The sequence below is a fragment of the Gymnoscopelus braueri genome (genome assembly GCF_963280865.1).
Source record: "Gymnoscopelus braueri genome assembly, chromosome: 13".
In the NCBI taxonomy this organism is placed as follows: Eukaryota; Metazoa; Chordata; class Actinopteri; order Myctophiformes; family Myctophidae; genus Gymnoscopelus; species Gymnoscopelus braueri.
Window position 1 is genome coordinate 42,462,238 of NC_137615.1, and position 20,521 is coordinate 42,482,758.

General features: G+C 43.0%; 1 protein-coding gene across 5 annotated transcripts in view; it reads right to left on the bottom strand.

The window, feature by feature from the left end:
- Nucleotides 1–1,918: 1,918 nt before the first annotated feature.
- Nucleotides 1,919–20,521, bottom strand: part of ilf3b (interleukin enhancer binding factor 3b) — an 18,726-nt gene continuing 123 nt past the window's right edge. Inside the window, exons 2-18 of one of the 5 annotated variants that reach the window (XM_080447237.1) lie at nt 18,552–18,648; nt 16,933–17,162; nt 16,316–16,490; nt 15,399–15,546; nt 13,451–13,542; nt 12,083–12,178; nt 11,814–11,925; nt 11,140–11,237; nt 10,837–10,948; nt 9,982–10,095; nt 8,437–8,642; nt 7,450–7,629; nt 6,960–7,241; nt 6,394–6,526; nt 6,223–6,270; nt 3,594–4,052; nt 1,919–2,819 (exon numbers count right to left, since the gene is read on the bottom strand). In XM_080447237.1, coding sequence (XP_080303363.1) covers nt 2,683–2,819; nt 3,594–4,052; nt 6,223–6,270; nt 6,394–6,526; nt 6,960–7,241; nt 7,450–7,629; nt 8,437–8,642; nt 9,982–10,095; nt 10,837–10,948; nt 11,140–11,237; nt 11,814–11,925; nt 12,083–12,178; nt 13,451–13,542; nt 15,399–15,546; nt 16,316–16,490; nt 16,933–17,162; nt 18,552–18,554 — 2,625 coding nt within the window. In that variant the 5' untranslated portion in view covers nt 18,555–18,648 and the 3' untranslated portion in view covers nt 1,919–2,682. Of the gene's footprint in view, nt 2,820–3,593; nt 4,053–4,610; nt 5,551–6,222; nt 6,271–6,393; nt 6,527–6,959; nt 7,242–7,449; nt 7,630–8,436; nt 8,643–9,981; nt 10,096–10,836; nt 10,949–11,139; nt 11,271–11,813; nt 11,926–12,082; nt 12,179–13,450; nt 13,543–15,398; nt 15,547–16,315; nt 16,491–16,932; nt 17,163–18,551; nt 18,649–20,521 lie in introns of those variants that run through there. The other 4 variants (XM_080447236.1, XM_080447235.1, XM_080447234.1 and 1 more) reach the window with 4 other exon arrangements.

Sequence of the window (20,521 nt, forward strand, 5' to 3'; positions counted from 1 at the left end):
AGTGCTGGAGTATTTCAACTTAACTGTACTAACTGAGGGCTAACATAAAAATGAACGGTACAGTACTAAGACACATCTCTAACATGTGGCTGAGTGATGGTGTGGTGAGCATCAGACTCTCAGTGCAGAGATTCCATGTTCAAATCCCAATCCTCTTATAGGTCAGTGCTGGAGTATTTCTATTTAAATTTACTAACTTGAGGACAGTCAGGGTGTGATTATACAATATTGATTATAACATATAAGATGATGAAGGAGAAGATAAATAATGAATTAAGTGTTCTTTATAACTGTTGTTGTGTTGGTGTTGATGTTGATTTAATTTTTCAGGGCTGGATTTTGTCAGCACCTGAAATTACCTTATTTTTGGCATACAGGTTGAGAAAAGCCATCTAAAACTTTAATTTTAAACATTTCAATAAAAAAAATCCATAATGCAAGTTGCATAAAGACAAATATGATGTCTTTATAACAAACCTCTCTGCCCAATGTGCGCACAACCAACGGGACGTCCATACGACGTCCAAGTCAGACCTATGTAACCACCAAACAACCAGACCTCCGTCCACTCAACGTCCGGATACGACGGCCATACGAGGTCCAAATCAGAGACCTATGTAACCACCAACTAACCAGACAGACCTCCGTCCGCACAACGTCCGGATACGACGGCCATACGACGTCGATACACGTCCGAGTCAGACCTCTGCTGCGTTGCTAAAAGACGTTGAAACCACGTCGACACGACGTTCTTCTGTAACATCAAAAAGACGTCCATACAACGTCAATACACAACTCAGACCTCGTCCCAAAAAGACGCTAATGGGATGGATTACTGAAAATGAATAAAGAAATGGTAGAATATATTCCCTTCCCCTCCCTCTAACTCAATGAAGCAAAGGATATGATTGCTATTAACTACCATGATGAACATAATGTAAAGCAGGATAAAATAATAATTAATTCATATGAATTATTATTAGCAAAAGTCACGTGACTATCAAGCGTTTTGGTCTCATGTTGTTGCCATGACACCTGCTGGCTGAAAAAAGTCAATGCAGGCACTGACATTATTCATGGCATATTTTTTTTTATGTAGTATGTGACATTTGCTCAATTAGTGATTCTTTTAGTATTCTGTATTTTTTGTGATATAGTGTAGTGTAGTAGGCTAGTGGTTCTCAAAAGACCTAATTAATGTATTTGGCCGTGGACCTCCATGCAAAATCTGTGTTGTTTAATGTTTCAAAACGATTACAATTTGTCACTTTTTTAGCAGATTGTGAGCTTGTGGATTGATAGATATGGGAATCTTTGAAATCAAAGGTTTGAGAACCACTGGCTGAACACATACTTTATCTATTGCAAGTGATGAGACTAGACTACAGGGTAACCTGTGTCATGTTGATGTGAGCATATTATATTATGTGATATTATGCAAGTCATATGACTCAGGTTCAGGTTCTATTTCTTTTAAGCTGATGTGTTTCTTGCATCTCTGACAGTTAGAAAGTTGAATCTATGCTTCAGCTGCAGGGCCTGGATCTCTCCACAGCAGATGGAGAAATCCCATGAAGCTCCCTTCAAAGCAGTGGTTCACAAAATGTGGGTCTGGGGCATCCTTGAGGGGGTCCCCAGTTAAATAATTGATAAGTAAGGAACCAAATGGAACCTACTCTACTAGGTCAGGTTTGTAACTTTAAATGGTTGGAGAACTTTTCTTTTTTTAAGGGGTTTCCACAGAATACATAAAGGCATCGTACCACAGTTGCAGATAAGTCCTTACCAATGATTTCCTGTTGATTGGACTTCAAGAAGGGCAATGAAAACCTTGATACGGTATAACTGGAGTGACATCAAAGACTGACTTAATAAATGATCTGCATAATTTCCTTATAAATTCTTATAAAATGCCACGTTCTTTAAAATAAAAATCCTTTAATTGATACAAACACACTTTCTCATACAATGTTTAACAGAAAATATCCCACCCAACCCAGAAGCTACATTGAGAAGAAAATGTGGACCCGACATCACAACATCAGATGTCTTTCCAGTAATCTCCAAAAGGACTTTTAAAAATAACCAACATCACATAAGGAAAAATATTACAAAAGAAGTCAAAATTACAAGCAAAAGAGAAAATAAAACAGTGAGCAAAACTAGTTCTCAGGCTTATTGTACTTTTTTTTTAATATAAAGAAATACAACATTCCTCAGTAGTCGAATGAGGGGGAAAGTCAGCCACAGCTATACACCTGTCCTTCAGTAAAGAAACTATAATATGAAACAATGGTTTGCAGCATCACCCTTCTTATGTGGTGATGAGGACAGTGATTGGTTTGATATATTAAAAAAACGTTTTTCTCTTTACACTAAACTAGACTCAACACTGAGCAGACCACTGGAACAGACCACATTATTCAGTCACAATTCAGCTCTGACATCTAAAAAAAAAAAATAGAAAAGGAAAATGTCCAATTTCCAAATTTGTGCCCACAACAGTGACAAAGCCTATCCAAAAAGCACATGAGAAGCGTGGAGTGTGGACTAGCCATGGGTCAGTTTGTTTATTTCGGGGAGGGTTGGAGACCGGGATGTGGGAGGGCAGTTGATGCTGCTGATGATGGTGGTATCACGGGATGCTAGGATGCACAAACACAGGATGGGGTTGGACACCGTCTATCTGTACTGGTAGTTCATGCTGGGGTCTCCTCTGCCGTAGCCCACTGGGTTGTGGTACGGAGCTTGGTTGGTGCCAAAGGCCTGGTTGTTGTTGCCGCCACCCTGTGTGTTGTAATTCGTCTGAGTGTTGTAACCTATGGGCAAATGAGAGCGTTAAGACACATTTTCCATAAAACTGTTTATCATGTGACTTTTTAATTTCAAGGATCCCCCAGTTTGACATGTATGATTGCAGTGGTGGAAAAGTACTATTTTACTTAAGGGGAATACCACTCATTTTCAACATTGAACTATGTCTTTAATACACCTTAGAGCTGTTGTGGAAATATGTTGCCTAGAACTGGATAATTGATTGAGGTCATGTGATCAGCGCCATACGCAAGGTGTACTTTTGGCTCCCCCCTCAGCCAAAAGTACACCTTGCATATGTCACTGATCACATTTCTATATTGCAATACTGCAATATAGAAATACTCTGTTACAAGTAAAAGTCCGGAATTCGATTTGGTCCAAGGACCCCTGGACCAAAACGTTGAACCAGTGATTAAAAGAAGAGGAACAACACAATGTAATTAAAACGTAAGTGTTGACCCAAAAATAAAAGCAGTTAATCAAACTGATCATCACTAAAATAATGTACAAAAACAGCTAAAATATCTGACCTACAAGCTGACAACACTCAACACCATTATACAATGGCGTATATAATGGGGCTTAAGCGGTTAATCCAATAGATTTAGTTTGGTTATAAAACAAATAATTAGAATTAGATTCCTTAAAAAAAAGAAAATGTTCCCAGAGTTTGTAAAAAGAGATGCTCACACAATTGTTAACAAAAGAAATTCACCATTTTGTGTTAAAACCAAATGGAACCTAGATTAATACTGGCTTCATGCCAGCTCTCTCACCGTCGTAGCTGTAGTCTACGCTGCTCCCAGTGCCACCAGTCACCTGGGTAGGGTAGGCAGTGCTGTAGGAATAACCCCCACCGCCCTGACTGGTATTCTGGTTGAAGTTCTTCTTGCCCTGCCCGAAGCCCTGGCTGTACTGGTTGTACTGGTTGCCTTGGCCCGAGGTGGCGCCGGCCTGGTAGCCCCCTGTGGAGCCTCCGCTCACCCCGGGAGGACCGGGGAAGGATGTGGTCTTCCCGCCTCCTCCTCCTTGGAGCATGGGGGTTTTCTTGGCTGGGGTTTTGGAGACGGCAGATGATGTGGCGGAGGAGAAGGTGCTGTCATTCTGGTAGTATGAACCGTAGGAGCTCTGCGCCGCGGCAGGCGCCGAGTTGGCCTGCTGGCCGCCTGACTGGGCGTTTGTAGAGCCGCCGCCGCCGCCGCCTCCTCCGTTCGTGCCGCCATTGTTGTAATAATCTGATGGTTGGGTGAAAATGATACGCAAAAGGCTTAGAGAAGCCACACAGCCACAGACATGAACACAGCTTCTTACACTGATCAGTATGCACAATGATCTATACAGTCACAAGACTCACTCAAAATGCTACATTAAATAACCCAGGCGATTCTTTAAAATGTTTTCTAAATCCTAACAGTTTTTTGAAAAAATGAAAAACTTCAAGATTTTTCAAAAATAGCAGATCTACAAGCTCATAGCGCGGCACTCCGTGCCACGCTATCAGCTTGTAGATCTGCTATTTTTGAATAGCCAAAGAAATCTTAAGTGACACAGATGCATTCCAGGTCATGGGTTAAAAACACTAAATACACACACACACACACACACCATTGACCAGAGTTCTCAGTGTCTATACTAGGCACCCTCCTTTTCCACCTCCAAAACACATATCTACTCACCATACATAACCGATCTACAAGCTCACAACACGTAGTGACACACCGTGAGCTTGTAGATCGGCTATTTTCGCCGAATGTTCACCCTGTGGTGTTAAATGACTACATCGTTCCACAATATTGAATGGGGACATCACATTTATTTTATTTTAAAAAAGCAACAAAATATAAAAACAGCTTCACAGCCATACTAGAGGTTCTCAAATTTATCAGCCAGTCTTTTGTGCAAACTGTGCCAACACAGCCTCAGTCAACCTATGCATTATGCTGTCACAGTCAGGAGATGCTGTGACTCGCCAGCATTTAACACTCTCACCAAAGTAGGAATATCATGTATTCATCATGCATTCAGTAGCAATGACTTTTAGCAGTGCTGTTGACAAAAAACTGCAATGTGACTTGTGACATTCTCAAACGGGGAAAACAAACTGACAAAATAAAAAAAGACAAGATAATCCAACAATTATTGGAAGTGATTGGTACAAAGGCATCAACACAATCAAATAAGAACCATTCACAGAAGATTAAGTAAGTATGAAGAGAGCCCAGTAGAAAGTAGCAGTATCCAATAGGCAGTATGTTATACAACTCCCAAAAGGCAATTCATCCTTCTCGTCCAGGTGATAAAAAAAAAACGGACACCAAACCCAAATACCAAACCCTGTTCCAGTCCAACACTTAAGATCATTTCTATTATAAACCAAGGCTGTAGTTTTGGCCGATCCGGGTTGTCCGATAATGTCCACAGTGAGAGAATGAAGGAGACTACAGCTACATGCGCTCTGGGGCATGACGTCTCTCCGAGGTGTAGGGACAAGACATGTGGGTTTTGGCAAGACATGGCAGAAGGGCTTGATGCGACTGGATTCCCAGCGTGTGAACTTGTGGTGGAGAGAGTTCCCGATGCTGCTGGGAAGACTAGAGAGCCGTTTTTTTTGTTTTCCTCTCTACAAGCTTTGTTTGGATTTTTTTTTTCTTTTTGTCTTTTAAAAGATTGGGGAGGGGGAGGGAATCTATGTCGCAAACTCGTGGTAGCCATAGCAGTCTGAGACAAAGTCACCTAAAGAGTGAGACAGGGCAGAGAAGGGAAAAAATTAAATTAGATTTAGTTGATTTGGTCTGCCATTAAAAAAAGGCGGCAGTTATAAATTATTCCTTTGGTCAGATTATTTTCAAGCTTTTTTTTCTTCTCCTTTTAATTTATTTGTTGGGTTGTTTAGATTTCTCTGCTCCTGTCACGCTCATGCTGGTCAGTCCTCAGAATGGGCTGCTAGGAGGGAAAGTGTGTGTATGCGTGTAGGGGTTCTCTGATAAGAGAGGGGCATGTCAAAAGAACACATTCCTGTGGCTTAAAGCAGAGAAATGTAAAATCACTCAACAGCGAATAACCCAATACACATCATTTGTTTCCAAATGTTGCCTATTGTGATCCTACGTCTTCAGCAGTCCAGACTATACGCTTTCTAAAAGCCACAATATGTAGCGCTTGTAGTCCAACATCTTCTGAAGCCAGATTTATACTGAGCTGCACGCCGGTGTCACGCACCAAAAATAGTTGATTGACAAGCTGACTACTTATCTCAGCACGATGGTTTGAGTTTGTGGATCGGTTATTTTTGGTGAGCGAAACGGCGTGCAACAAAGTATATCAAGCCCTTAAGATTCTTACTGCAACACAGAAAGACAGTACTTTCAAACATTTTAGTAAATATTCAAATAACCAAATACTTACTGTATCCAGAGTTGGCATTGTTCCCGTAACCGTAGGTCCCGAAGCCACCTGATTGGATCACACAGAATTCATGTACTAATTAGACAAACGTGTGACTAAATTCCAGTGCTGCACGAGCACTATTATTTTATTGAGCAAGTGATAAGAAATTTGTCTTTGTGTTTTTATTACCTCCTTGTCCGTAGCCTCCACCGTTATTGAAGCCCCGGCCCCGCCCACGGCCTCCTCTTCCCCTCCCTCGACCCCGGTGATTGGCTGAGTCGCCGCCAACCGAGCCTCCCATCATGCCAAAGCCTGGGACATGCTAAAAGAGGGAAAGAACACATTTTCACCATGTGCACTCAGAATTTGCAAAACATAACTGCTCTACACGCTCACGTTAAAATGGTAATAAGGGGCGACACATCATTTCTATCCACCAAGAGGTCCTTGCATTCAACTAAGACCATGTAACATCTCTGCTGTGTTGTGTTGTTAGCATGAAGTAACTTGGGAAGTATCTGCAGGGAATGCGGAGAATTTATTGTTTGGAATTATTACCTCAACACAGGTGTACCACATTCCTGAGGTAGCACATTTGTAAAATCTCTATGATTGCCCCCAAAATTTGTATTTCCCCAGAAAGCTGGGAAGTCACATATGCGTGACGATGTGGAATAAGGCACAAAAACAAGCATCCATATATTGGCACGATTCAGTCAGGAGAGGATTAGGACAATCAGTGCTTGTTGGCCTACCATGGGTGGTCCTTTCTTCTTCTTAGAGGCCTCTGTCACAGAGCCCTCTGGGAACAGCCTCTCCAGAGCGGCCAAGGCAGCGTAGGCCTTGGCCACCTTCTTGTTGGAGCCGGTCCCCTGGAACTTCATCCCATCGATCTCCACCTCCATCACAAAGCGCTTGTCGTGGCTGCCGCCCGTCTCTGAGATGAGCTCGTACTTGAGGCCGCGCCGCTTCTCGTTCAGCTCCATCACCGGATTCTTGCCGTGCTTGGTTAGAATTGGTCCCTGCTGGCGAGCGCTCTGCATGAACGTTATTCATGATATGCAGGAAATGTACTTTTTTACTTTCAAAAGTGGTCTTTAAGGACCGTGTAGCTACTGAGGGAAATTCATCGATCAGTCCCAGCCTGTTGTACATACAGTCACATTTAGATTTACAAATAAAGCAATGTAATGCTAGGCAATAACTGTTTTATTGTAATGGTATGTAATGTAATGAGTGTTGTACCTCTGCAGAAGCATCAGAGCCCTCTGTAGTGGCTTGGCCTGTGGTGGCAGTGTCGGGTTCTTGTTTGACAACAGGCTTAGGTATGTCGACAGTGGGAGTAACTGCCGTTGGCTCCTCCGCTTTGACAGGCTCAGCAGTCTTGAGCTCTATCCCTGTGGGAAGACCCATGTCCTGAAGGACCTGAAGGGTGTCCATGCATACAATTTGAAGGTTAGGGTGAGGAGGAAAGTTCACAGCACCAGACACTAAAGCCAGATCCCAATACTCAAAAGTTCTGACTCCTCCAGCATGGTAGTGTTACGGGGAAATTCATGACCGTCTTGTGGTCTCCAATCCTGAAGAAGGCAGTTTAGCTGCCGAAACTTTAGTTTTCATTACTCTACGTCCAGAATAAAATATTGGCACTTTGGCTACCAGTGTGCGCGGCAACTTTATCGTCTCTTGAATATAATTTGGATCAGTCTTGTGGTCTTCAAATAACAAATCAATGTCTGAAAGTAAATCACTGCTGTTTGTTTATAAACAGTTAAACCTACTGGTATTTTGGCCACATAAGGTTAGATGTATAGATTTATGTTCGAACAATGATGTTATGTGAAGTCCACAAGTTGGCCACACAACACCGTCATGCTGTAGGACAGAGGAGGCAGAAATTGGAATTTAAATTTACAGTACATTTGCAGGGGCAGAAATGTCCCCTGTCCCCCCCTGTGTTGCTGAACTAGTTTTACATTCACTAGGTTATATCTTAAATTAATATCTCAGGGGCAACTCCTGTTAAAAATATATCACACATGTAAAATTATCAACTAATGACCCGGTGGACTTTAATAAAATGAAATGCTTTTCAACCCAGATTTTCTTCAATTTCCTCTTAGAATCATGTGGTAAGGAAACACTCTGCTTTTAATAGCCGATCTATAAGCTCACAGTGAGTTAGTAGATACTGCCGTAAAAATCAGCCTTAAAAGCAGTCTTGGTGCTCACCTTGACAGCTACGTGCAGCTTGGCAGTGCGTTTGGATGGGCCGTTGGCCTCGAAGGCCTTGCCGTCCACCTCTACGGCCATGGTGAAGACCGGGACGTGGACGGGGCCTGTCTGAGAGACAAGCTTGTACTGGAGGCCTGGCTTCAGCTGGTTCAGCCTCATCAGGGCGTTCATGGCCTGGGGAGGCTCCGCTTTCTCCTCTGGGGCTGGGGAGGGAGAGACGAAAGGTGAAATTAAAGTTTGAACAAAGTTTTGTTTTAATGCAAAAGTGCATCACAAGTTTCTTGCGGGAATCCTCAAAACCACTTGAACGCTCTGAGGTGTGAAGTAGAGCATTTGAAGTCAATACTTCCCAGTTCCTACTTGGTACGAATGCATGGTAAATTGTACACCAATGACTTTATGATAAGCCTCCCAATTTTGTTGCTACATAGCATTTTAGGAAAGAACGCATTTTAGGAAAGAACGCAGTGATTCTCAGTCTTTTTCATTTCAATGGCCAATAGAACCAAATTTAAATAATGGGTCTATTTGGTTCCATTTGTACCCTCTCACAGTTAGTCCCGAAAGTGTCCATTTGTACTCTTGGTGGTTCCAGGACCTGACTTTGAGAAACCGTGTATTACAGTATGTCCTTGGTACGATTAAATCAAATAACTTGCTGTCTGGCTCTTTGCGTCTCCTTATCAACTATGCACAGTGTCCTGCTGGCTGAGTCAAGTTTTAAAATCCATGCTACAGATTCATACAGATCTACATTACAACCAAACAGATTCACACAGAAACAACTTTACTTAAGTAGCACTTATGTACACTGGTACCATCAGCATACAGTACAGTGCTATTTGTGCATACATTTATCAAGGTGTTTGCAATGCACTAATTATTACAGGATTATAGCATGTGGTGTTTATGGCCTGTGTACCAATTATTAAAATATAATTACACTTTAGAATGTAGGCCCTAACCCTCAAACAACAGTGAACCCTTAGTGGTCCATTTACACTTTCAGAATAACAACAAGTAAGCAACATACCTACTATGTACTGTATCAAAGATAGTCGATGAGATTCAAGTGCAGAGGCAATGATAGGAAATACCACAGCGAGCGTAGAGGGAGACTGAATTGAACCCTGGCTAGAGTGCAATCTGAAGAGGTGGGTTTTCAGACTGGGGCAGAAGGTGGAGAGCGACACTGCAGTGTCCTCACTGGAGGAGGGAGGGCTTTCTACTGCCAGTCTAGGTCACTGGTTGTCAAAGTGGGATGCGAGGACACCCAAGGGTCCTTGAGGGCGTTCCACAGGGTCCCCAGATAAATAACCGATAGTTAGGAACTAAATGGACCCTTACAGTTCTGTAACTGTCAAGAGTTAAAATAACACTGAGGATTTAACAGCATAAAAATATAACATACGGGGTCTGTGGCCTAATGCATATGAAACCGGGAGTCCTTCAAAATGAAAAAAGTTGAGAACCGGACTGATCTAGACTACCTGGGATGTGACGCAAGCAAACTATTTCACCTAATTACTAGCAAGCACTTACACTTCTTCTGCAGCTTTTTCTTCTTCTTGTTTGGACTCTTGTCATCCATTCCATCCTCTTCCTCAATTGGTCTCTTCATTGGTGGAGCGTAGGTCGTGCTGGGCGGGATTTGCACTGAAAACACAAGCGACCAGACATGCATTTTTGAAAACTTGTCTGGATTACAGAGCAGGGTCTGTAGTTCATGCAATGACAATAAAACCACACCATCACATGATAGATGTATTTATAGAGCACTTTTCGATAAGTGAGAAGTAAAAATGTAAGAATCAATCAATAAAAGAAACAAGGTCTACACAGTGCTCAGTAAACAGTATGAAAACAGAAGAGCCAAAATGAAGTTCTCAAAATGAAACAAAAAGGTTATAAAAAAGAAGAAAGAGTAAAACAAAGGAAGAAGACCAAACAAAACAAGTGACACAAGCCAATAAGCTTATCTGTCCGTCAAGGCTGAGAGAAGTTAGATGGTAGGCAGAGTCAAAATAAAATGAATGGTTCCATCTTTGAGTTATGACACAGTCTCCCACACGTTTGCGCTCTACTACACCATATGTATAGACACCCTCCAGCACACAAGACGGTCACATAATACTGCCATGTCGGAGGACAGAGGAGGAAGAAATTAGAAATGTAACTATACTAGGGATGGTCATTTGGACACATTTTCTTAAACAGGGCGACATTCCGCCCTGATTAAGACCTTTCGAGGTCGAAACTTGTTGGCAGTTGCCTCGTTTTAAGAAAAAGGCTGTTTCCTCCGTTTTACTTTTGAGTGCCGGATCGTCCGTTTCCTTCTAATGTATGCTTTTATCTTAAGATACCTGCTACATACTAACACAAAATGGGACAGCATACCTGTGTAATCAATAATGGTCTCGCTCCGGGGCCTCCTGGGCATCTTGGAGGGGAGTGGGTCCATTCCCAGCACTTTGTGAAGCTGTCCGAATGCAGACAGCCGTAAGGCATGCTGAGGACACAAGAGACAAGACGCAATCAATTTCACATGCGCTGCAGTGTCGAAGGACAAGTAGGCACACACCTCATGCCCGATTTATACTTGGTAACGCATCATGTTGCGCACCGGAAATAGCTATTTTCAGTGCGTGACACTGGAACACAACTAAATATAAATCAGTCTTCAGGCAGACCGCAGCTCACCTGTGCGCTCTGCGTAATGTCTTCTCTTTGCTGGCGATCCAAATGACCGATGGCGTCTGTCAGGTCCTTCTCACACGGATCACAGATTCCAGCACCATCTGGAGGTAAAGGAGTCATTTGTAGGCTGCCTTCTTTAGGGCGCCAATAAATGTGTTACTATGTGCTACTATATGCAGTCATGTGCTTTGATATATTATTTGGTGCTCTCTCCACATTAATCCGCCTCATTTCTTTTTGTGTGCTCAAAAGAAGAAAAAAAAAACTAGGGCCCGACCGCTGCCAGATTTTTGGGTCCGATACCGATCCTGATTTTGTAGTCAGGACAAAATGGTTGCATAATTGCCGATTTTCAATGTCGTTAAAAAGGTCAAATAATGGTTTAATAAATTAATTAATCACTTGAGTGTTATTTTATACTCCCTCGCACAACAGTGATGTGCAAAAATAGTACAAATAGCCAATCTACAAGCTAGCAACATGTTGCATCAAGACGTGCTGTGAGCTTATAGATAGCCTATTTTATGACATTTTTTAAACGTTTAGTCTATAATGACATGCCCAAAATAGGGCTAGCGGTAGATTACTAATCCATTATTTTAATAAATGATCAAGTATTTGAGTATACTTTCTTACAATTGATTAAATGTATTAGTTTGAATAACTGAGCTGCCTACCTGCCATGAGGATACCAGAAGCTAGACATTCTAGAACCCTCCGCAGGGCTTCTCCTGCGCCCATTGGCCGGTTCCCTGTGCCGATAGCTTTTTCACACAGCAACTCCAGGGGCTGTAAAGGTAGGAAGAGAAAGTTCTTGTGATGCTGTGGAACAGACTGCCGATGCCAACAACACGCCACCCTGGCCTGTTTCTCCCGCAAAACCCGTCGGCAAGAATTTACTGTCACCCGCGGGGGACCGGAGGAGGATGCCTAAGGTGTGACTCACCCAGCCGCGGAGAGGAGCCCATGTGGGGACACGGGCACACAGGTCCCTCAAGATGCGGATGACGATGACACAGGAGCGCAGCCCGTTGGCCCTGGCCTGTGGACACAAGCAGGGATTGGGGGGGAGGGAGGTAGGAGGACAGAGGGGCCTTAGTCTTAAGAGGACAACATCAGGAAGGAAAAGCAGACGAGCATAACAATACACAATCAAACTGACAAAAGAAAAAACAAAGCCACACAGACTACAAGGATTTAACTTTGTCATTATGGCTGCAATCAACGGGGGCACTGTAATGGCAGACATTAGAAGGTCTGTACAAATATTGACATTTGTGGCTGTTAAAGTAGAGAGCTTGATTGATGAAACTAACAGTTATTGTGGGCATGGCGGATTTGTTATGTGTGGGGAAACTGTGCTAATGAATTTAATTGACGAATGAGGCTGTATAGCATATTATGAACAAAACCTAGTCACTACTAGTACAAGTGATGTGAGCGATACTTCGGTGGGTAATTTCTTTTGGAGAAAACCAGTAGAAAGATACGTGCGACTTCCAAATATAGGAAACGAGGTGCAATATTCCTTTTATTGCGGCACACAGAAAACCGAGACACAGCCACAGAGCATTGGGAGTAATCGAGGCCACAAACTCTACAAGAACAAGCGGCAGGTGATGGGACAGCTGATCGGTAAAGCCCGATTTATACTCGTCATAGGACGTGCTGTGAGCCAAAAATAGCTGATCTACAAGCAGCTATTTTTGGTGCGCGCCGCGTCGTGCGACAGAATAAATCTAGCATAAAAGTGAAAAAGCCAAAGATGACACAGTAGTGTGACTAGTTATCCACAGACGTTGCTAGCAAAAAGAAAACAACTAAGAATCATCATCTTTGATGGTAAAGCAGGTGCTCTACAAGTAGCTTGTATCCAATACAAAATAATATAACAAGACTGTAACTCACACCATATCATAGAAATATTGCACCCGGATATATAGATCACTCAAGCAACTTGTATGCTTTGTTAAATTCAATTCAGCAGTGGTTAATGTAAATGATTGCCTGGGAGAGTATTGAAGCTTGGGGACTAAAAGGGCAGCAATGGACTATTGGCACTGCAATAGAACCTGGTTAAGTCAGCAAAGCAACTAAAATTTAATGACAAAGGTTTCCTCAGAAACACTCGTATGTATCATTAAGTGTTACACTTAGAGAAAAAGAAAAAGAAGAAAAAAGGAAAAAACATAACGGCCAAATAAAAGACAAAAACAGCATACATGGAAAAAAAAGAAGTTCAAAAAACCAACTCAAAACTACTTTTTTGTGTTTTGTTTGTTTTCTTAGAGACAAATAAAGACAAGATGCAAACCTGGAACCACTTGGCGTGGCGGAGAGACGCCAAGGCAGTTAGGCATTTCTGCCTGTCCAGAACATCCGGAGGATCGTTGACTGAAAGCGTTTCTATTGGCGGGTGGAATAAGAAGACAAGGTACAGTTTGACCAAGGGGGGTTCTGTCAGACCGGCCAGGGGGGAACACAGGCAGCCTTCCATACCACAGGCTGGAATAGGGGGAAGAGGAGGGGGACCCCTACCGCCGGAGAACCAACCAAACATCTTGCAACCTCCCCCCACACCGTTAATATGGCTTTTTTTAGTATGGTCCCACAACTTAAAAAAGACCACTTGGGAGTAACAAGCTACACTATGTGATGTGCGGGTTTGTGTGTGGTACCTGGAAGATAACAATGTATGTATGGGGGCGATAAACAAACTGTCATAAAGGGAGGTTGCATCTCCATATCAGTTCAATGTTAACTCAATAAATGTGAACCTCAGTTTCAGTGGTTAAAGTTCTGAGGTGCATTTCTTTTTTTCTTTTTATAAACGGGAGGCAGAACCCCTCCTCATCACCCCTGTACTGGGTACACTGCACTTAGCCCCTTCCGAGACAGAGAGCGTCCAGTTGGTCAAAGGTCCAGCGTCCCTAAAAATTGACAAACTAGAAGGCTTGACAGAGAGAATCAGAATTGGAACCACAGGCAGCAGTTATCAGATGCACAAAAAAATCGGATATTCAAACAGGTCCACACTGCAGCAAAACTGATGGCTTTAATAGAAGACCCAAAAGCTGGGGGCATGGCTGCTGGCATGGGGTTACAGATGAATTCAAGGGGTTGACACCTGGCCAACTGATTAACCACATGAACCCTAGCATCCTTATTCTGAGCATGTCATAATAGGTGAACAATCTGTGAACATAGCAGAGCCACAAGCTCACAACGCGACGCGTTGTGAGCATGTAGATGTAGGTAGAGGGATTTCCTGTCGATTTTGTGTAGAGGGATAAGGAGTGGGCCATGGATAGACCCCTGGAGGACACCGGTCAACAAAGTATATAAGATTTAAATGGTTAACCACTTAAGCACCATTATATCTTGTCATGTGATGAATCACAAAAATAGCCAATGTACAAGCTTACGTCTGCTATTTTAGCTGTTTTTGAAGATTTTCAACTATGATGACATGCCAAAAATAGGGACGCGAGAATGAAAGTGCTTAATCCCATCTCGTTTCAGGCATCAGAAAAATGCAACCAGATGCGACCAGTAAAGCGACCATTATCTCAAGCACTGAATGTGTTTTTCAGTAGCCATCTCCAAAAGAGCAGCCGGTTTCAAGTGTTTACAGTACATTAAGCTCCTCTAGCCCAGTGAACTATTAGGGTAGGTATTTGACTGTGACTGGGCGAACATGACATTCAGCCATGCAGAGTCAAAGGGGTCCCTGAGCCCCATCTCTAACCTCACGCCCCTTCCCTACTGAGGAATGCCAGAGACACTGTGCAGCCCATGGTTGGGTCTAGCGACCAAAGACGTTCTCATCAGTCCTTTTGTTTTTGCTAGTCATTTTTGCTGCAATGCAAACCGTTCATCATCAATATAAAAAAAACACATGCAAACAAAGTGGTCTCTGGTTTTTTTGTGTGTTAAATTCTCAGTAAGCCTTCATATAGTCGGTTCTTTGACCATAAAAAGGGGGAGAGAAAGCCATGTCTGACGGTCATGGCGGTCAGTTAATACTAACTGTCCTATACTGTATATTGGGCCATCAAAAATGTACAATCACATTACATGGAACTATGAGAAATCTCTAGAGAGCTATAAACATAGCACAGGTTCATTGTGTGACAGCTGGCTCGTATCCCTAGCTCCATTGACGGCCCAATAAACAATATCTGTCTAGGCTGCCTGCTTGGCCTCTCTGCTCAGCATGGGCTCCGCTGGGGAAGACGTGGAGCCCTTGCGTGGCATCTTACCTCCTGCAGCCGCCTTCTCCACGTCCTCGCGGACTAGCGGCGACGTCATGTTAATAGTGAGGGTGAGCGGAGGCTCCTTCGTGGTCTTGATGACAATCGTGGCTTCGCGGATGTGCTGGGTCACCACGTATGTGTCCTCCGAGATCACCTATAACAGAGGAAGGAGAGAATGGAGCCTTGTTGTGCGAGTTGTGTCGTGCGAACCAGTTAGGGACTAATGGTGTTTTTCCATTGCATATAACCTGCCCATCTTCAGTTTTTTGGTTTTCCATTGTACATTTAACGGCATGGCTCTGCAGGAGTCTAGCCATCTATGAGGGCCGTTCGGTCTGTCTGTGTGTCTGGAGCTAATCTCGCAAACCACTGGACCAGTGCCAAATGTTTCAGTTACAGCAGTGACCCGAGGCCAGTTGGCCTCAGTCATCTCTAAGCTCGACTACTGAAAGTCCCTCCTTATTGGCCTCCGGGCATGCTCACTTAAGCCCCCAATGATCCAGAATGCTGGAGCACTCCTCCTGGTCAACTATCAGCCAAAAGGTTTTCACCCTAGTCACCCCTACATTTAACTATATTCAATAGCATTGAGTTGCTACCCGCACCCACTACACAATGCTGATGCTCGCCTACAAGGCAATTAAAACGCCCATACCGCTCATTGTTTCCCGGTATCAAAGTTTCTTCTAGGCACTACTTTGTTCTCGCTTGCACTCAATCGATGACTATTTACCTTGTTTTCGAACTAGAGCAGCTTACTCTGCTTCAACTCATCCAACACATTAACAAAGGATTTTACAGTGTAGACTGGGCTCCCAGAGACAGAAATTGTATCAAATGGGGGTCTGTGGCCTAATGCATATCAAACTGGGTGCCCTTGAAATAAATAAACAAGGATAGCCGTTATGCAACACTCCTCTCACCTGGAGTTGCACAGCCAGGTTTTCTGACACTTTCTTCAGCAGGGTGATGGTGGGCTTGTCCTTACAGAGCAACACCAGCTCCAGATCTAAATCTCCCTTCAACAGGAGGCCCTTGGCCACCAGGCCCACCCTCATCACCCCACGCAGAGAGCGGGTTGCCAGCTCCTTGGGGTCACTGAGAGAAGACACCAGAGGGGAGGGAGAGAATTTAACATTAGTTAGAACACATTTTGTGAACAAAATTATCCACTGCGAGTAGGGCCGGGCAACATATAGGATTATAATCTAATTGAATGCCATCAGGGCCTGATTGCCAGGAATCGCACATAATGTCATTGATCCGGAAAATATAGCACTTATAAAGCAGGAGATTACTGCACACATTTACAAACGTACAACAATGTTACTAATATAATCAGCCAACATGAATGCTGGAGGACTGGCTGACGTTGTATAGACAGACCGTCCCGTCTATTATGTGCCCTCTCTCGCATGACATGTTGCGCACCAAAAATAGCAGATCAATAAGCTTGTAGATGGGCTATTTCTGTGACACTGAAACTATAAATCAGGATTCAAGTGACGGTTATGTCTACTGATATTCCGTGTTCTTTCACCTCTCTTTCTCAGTCTCTGGGGCGTCCGGTTCTGTCTTAATGGTAACGGTACCCTTCTCTTGTTCATCCAACCAGTCGGACACGGCCTTGAGGGCACGCTCTGTGTGAGACACCATGTTCTGGACACTCTCCAGCTCCTCCTGTGTGGGGTAGATGGCCGAGTGTTTGGCCATGACGTGACGATCGTCATTCATGAAGATGCGCATGGCGCGGTGCCGCATTGGAGGAGGCTGTGAACAGACAAGACGACAGCTCTTCAGTACCGATAATTATTGAACACGCATTGTAAACTGACTCCAGGGAGTCCAGAGAAACCGAACGGGTTATAGATAGGTAAAATCCTGGGTTAGAGCTCAGCAATGGGTTAACAAATCTGTTCCAAGTTTTAAGTTACGGTAAATTTTATTAGCAGAATCACTCCTTATTTCCTGTCGGTCTTCTACTGGAAAAACATTATCCAGCTACTAGAGGGGGTTGGGAGCGCCCCCTCAGACAGACAGAAGAGAGCCCGGGGGAATACAAAAGAAGGAATGCAACACCTTTCTTCACATGATGTGCCCTGGGATTTAAATCTATCCATGAATATAAGTGTGAATGAATGCAAATCTAGTCCATGAATATAAGTGTGAATGAATGTATTTTACATTCAGAGGGGGGGTTCTCAGACTGAGTGAATTTACATTTAATTCATTCCATTAGCTTTATTTTCAAAAAAGGTCTGTGCCTTGGTCACAAGTAAGTCATATATCCTGTTGTGTTGCTGGTATTTTTTTTATCACATAGTTGGTTAGGATGAGGATAAGGCATGCGTGCATGTTGCCGAAACCCATTTACAGTCAGCAGGGCACTGAAGTGAAAGCAGTGACATGTGTTTCTACAGCCGAGGGCAGCTTGTACCGAGGAGTGACAACACACTGGCACAAGATGCCATAAGCCTTCAATTCCTTCTATATGGTTAGACTGAAATGACAAAAGCTGTGAACCAGGAATGGCTAATTACTAGATTTGGAGAGTCCGTGGCCACTATTGTCATAAAGTACAAAATGTTATAATTAATTAATGTTCTAATTCAGGGGTCTTCAACGTTTTTCAGGCAAAGGACCCCTTAACTGAGAAATTAAGTAGGGACCCCCTCTACATATTGTATAAAATTGTGTTGCAGATTCAACTTTTGCATAGATAACTTCATAGACTTTTTTTATAACACTATCATCAGTGTTGGATTCATGTTAATGTATATTTTTAGACATTTAACCACTTAAACCATCAATTCTTCGTTAAATTAACCTTTGGCTCTGTACTTGGTCTGCTCCTCAGAATAGGGATGCTAGGATTCAAGTGGTTAATGTAAAAAAAGTTCCTATCACAAAGATTTGCCAGCCCCCCTGTAGTAACTCTGAGGACACCCTAGGGGTTCCAGACAGCCTGTTGAAAACCCCAGTTTTAATTGATTTGATTAATGTTTCTATTTGAAAACTTTCAAAATGTTTTGATGGTTTTCAAAATGTTCACTTATTGACATGCCCAAATTAGGGGCGCAGGGTTTCAAGTCGTTACAAATTGCATGATTGCCGTATTGGCAATTATCCATGGGTTAGATGTCTGGCCATAATAATTACCATAGTTGGTCGGCAGAGAGTTGACTCCTCTTCAGTCCAGTCAGTGAATGGCAGTGTTTAAGGTCTTCACAGCAGCAGAGGACAACAACTTTGGCCCCTTTAGGAGAAAAGACAACATAAAGAGATTAAGCAATTTAAAATGATATTTTTCAGTTTTCTGGAGAGCCTGACCTATGTGGATCAACAGGAATGCTAGAGATGTAAAGGTAAAGGAAGAGTGTATTTTCTGGCCCCTGTGGGAGGGGCTGCTTAGATGGCTATGATGAACCCTAGCATGCATATTCTGTGGCAAACGTTGACCGACAATGGCAAACCTACAATCTCACAACACGCTGTGTGAGCTTATTTTCAAAGACGACATTTAGTGTAGAGATTATAAATTCATAAAAATAACAGTTGTCGTTGAAAGATTTCAAACCTGCTGCCTTCCAATTCCCAGGTGGCATTTTCTACCCACTCAGGCTCAGTTTATGTTCGTATAATATGTAGCCTACGCAGCAAGAGATTAATGATAACCATTATGATACTAATACTGTAACCAAATGAACTACTTAAAGGGATACTTCACTTTCGGCGGGGGGAAACATTTAAAAAATATATTAAAAATAAATGAAAAAAGTAATGGAAAATTCATGGCCCCCTCACGCATTAGAGTGTCCTACTAATGTGTGAGGGGGCCTTTATTTTGCCATAACTTCTTTCATTTTTTTTTAATATATATTTTTAATGTTTATTTTATGTGAAAGTGAAGTATCCCTTTAACAGATGCGTTTTATGCTTCAGTTTAAGTGGCTGGCAGACTTGGGGCACAGCAGCACATGCCTCACTGCATGCCTTCACTGGCAGAAATGTGATTGATTGTGAATTTGTGATTAATCAGTTGCCAGGCACACGGCCTAAATAATCCTGGGAGGTGCAGGGCATCAGTCACATTCATAACACACGTTTTACCTCAGAAAACATTAATAAGCAGCTGTTATACAACCCCAAACTGAACGTAAGAAATGGGTATAATAAAAGTTCAGTTCAATCACCTTCACGAATGACTGATTTTTAATCGTCTGTTCTGTTTTACCCTCAGTGATGAGTTACCAATATGTCTGTAAACAAGACCAGGGAATGAATGACACGAAAACAAACAAAAAGAAACGCATCAAGTTAGTATGTCTTAGAATTAAGAGCTATATTGATAAACCTAAGCAGTTATCCGTCTCAGGTAGAACCTGTTGAATGCATTCTACCATCTTTGTCTTAAACATGCAGGTTAATTCATCCAGTGGACAAAGGGAAGCAAATGGACCCATGTTCCATTTGTTACTCTCAAATTCAAATGTACCAGAGATGAAGACCGGCTGAGGCCACCGATTGCCCAACCTCTTCTTTAGTCTTACACAACTCAATCCTCACGTGTTAATTCATCCATCTGTTAACCGTGCGAGTGCATCAAATGGAACGCAAAATGGACGAATTGAACGTAAAGACAGGTCACTGATAACCACACAGCAGCCTCGCTAGGAGGAGAGGAGAATCGGTCCAGACGAGACGCCATTTTAATTCTAACCCGCTATGTGTGGCTGCTGCTGCTGGGGCTTTTTTAGTCCCCACCCCCCAAATTACCCTCTCCGTGCTAACTTTAGCCTCATAGCCGTCTTACGAACCCACCACCCGGTCAAATGTCTGTTTACCAAACACGGGCCTTGGAGAAACAAACCCCAATGTGTGACAAACACACACACGCGAAAACGCGAACTAAAACAGCGAGTTTCACAATGAATGGCCGAGGTGGGAGGAAAGCAGCCATCATCTTCTCTCCATTAACTAGCATTAGCGTTAGCATTAGCTAGGCTGTGGTTCAATGAACAAAGACTGGTTGCCGGACCGATATGCCGATACATTGAGACGGCCCTTTAATACAAATACTATTATTTTACCGTTCTCCTCGGACACTCACTGGGTACAAACGCCATTTT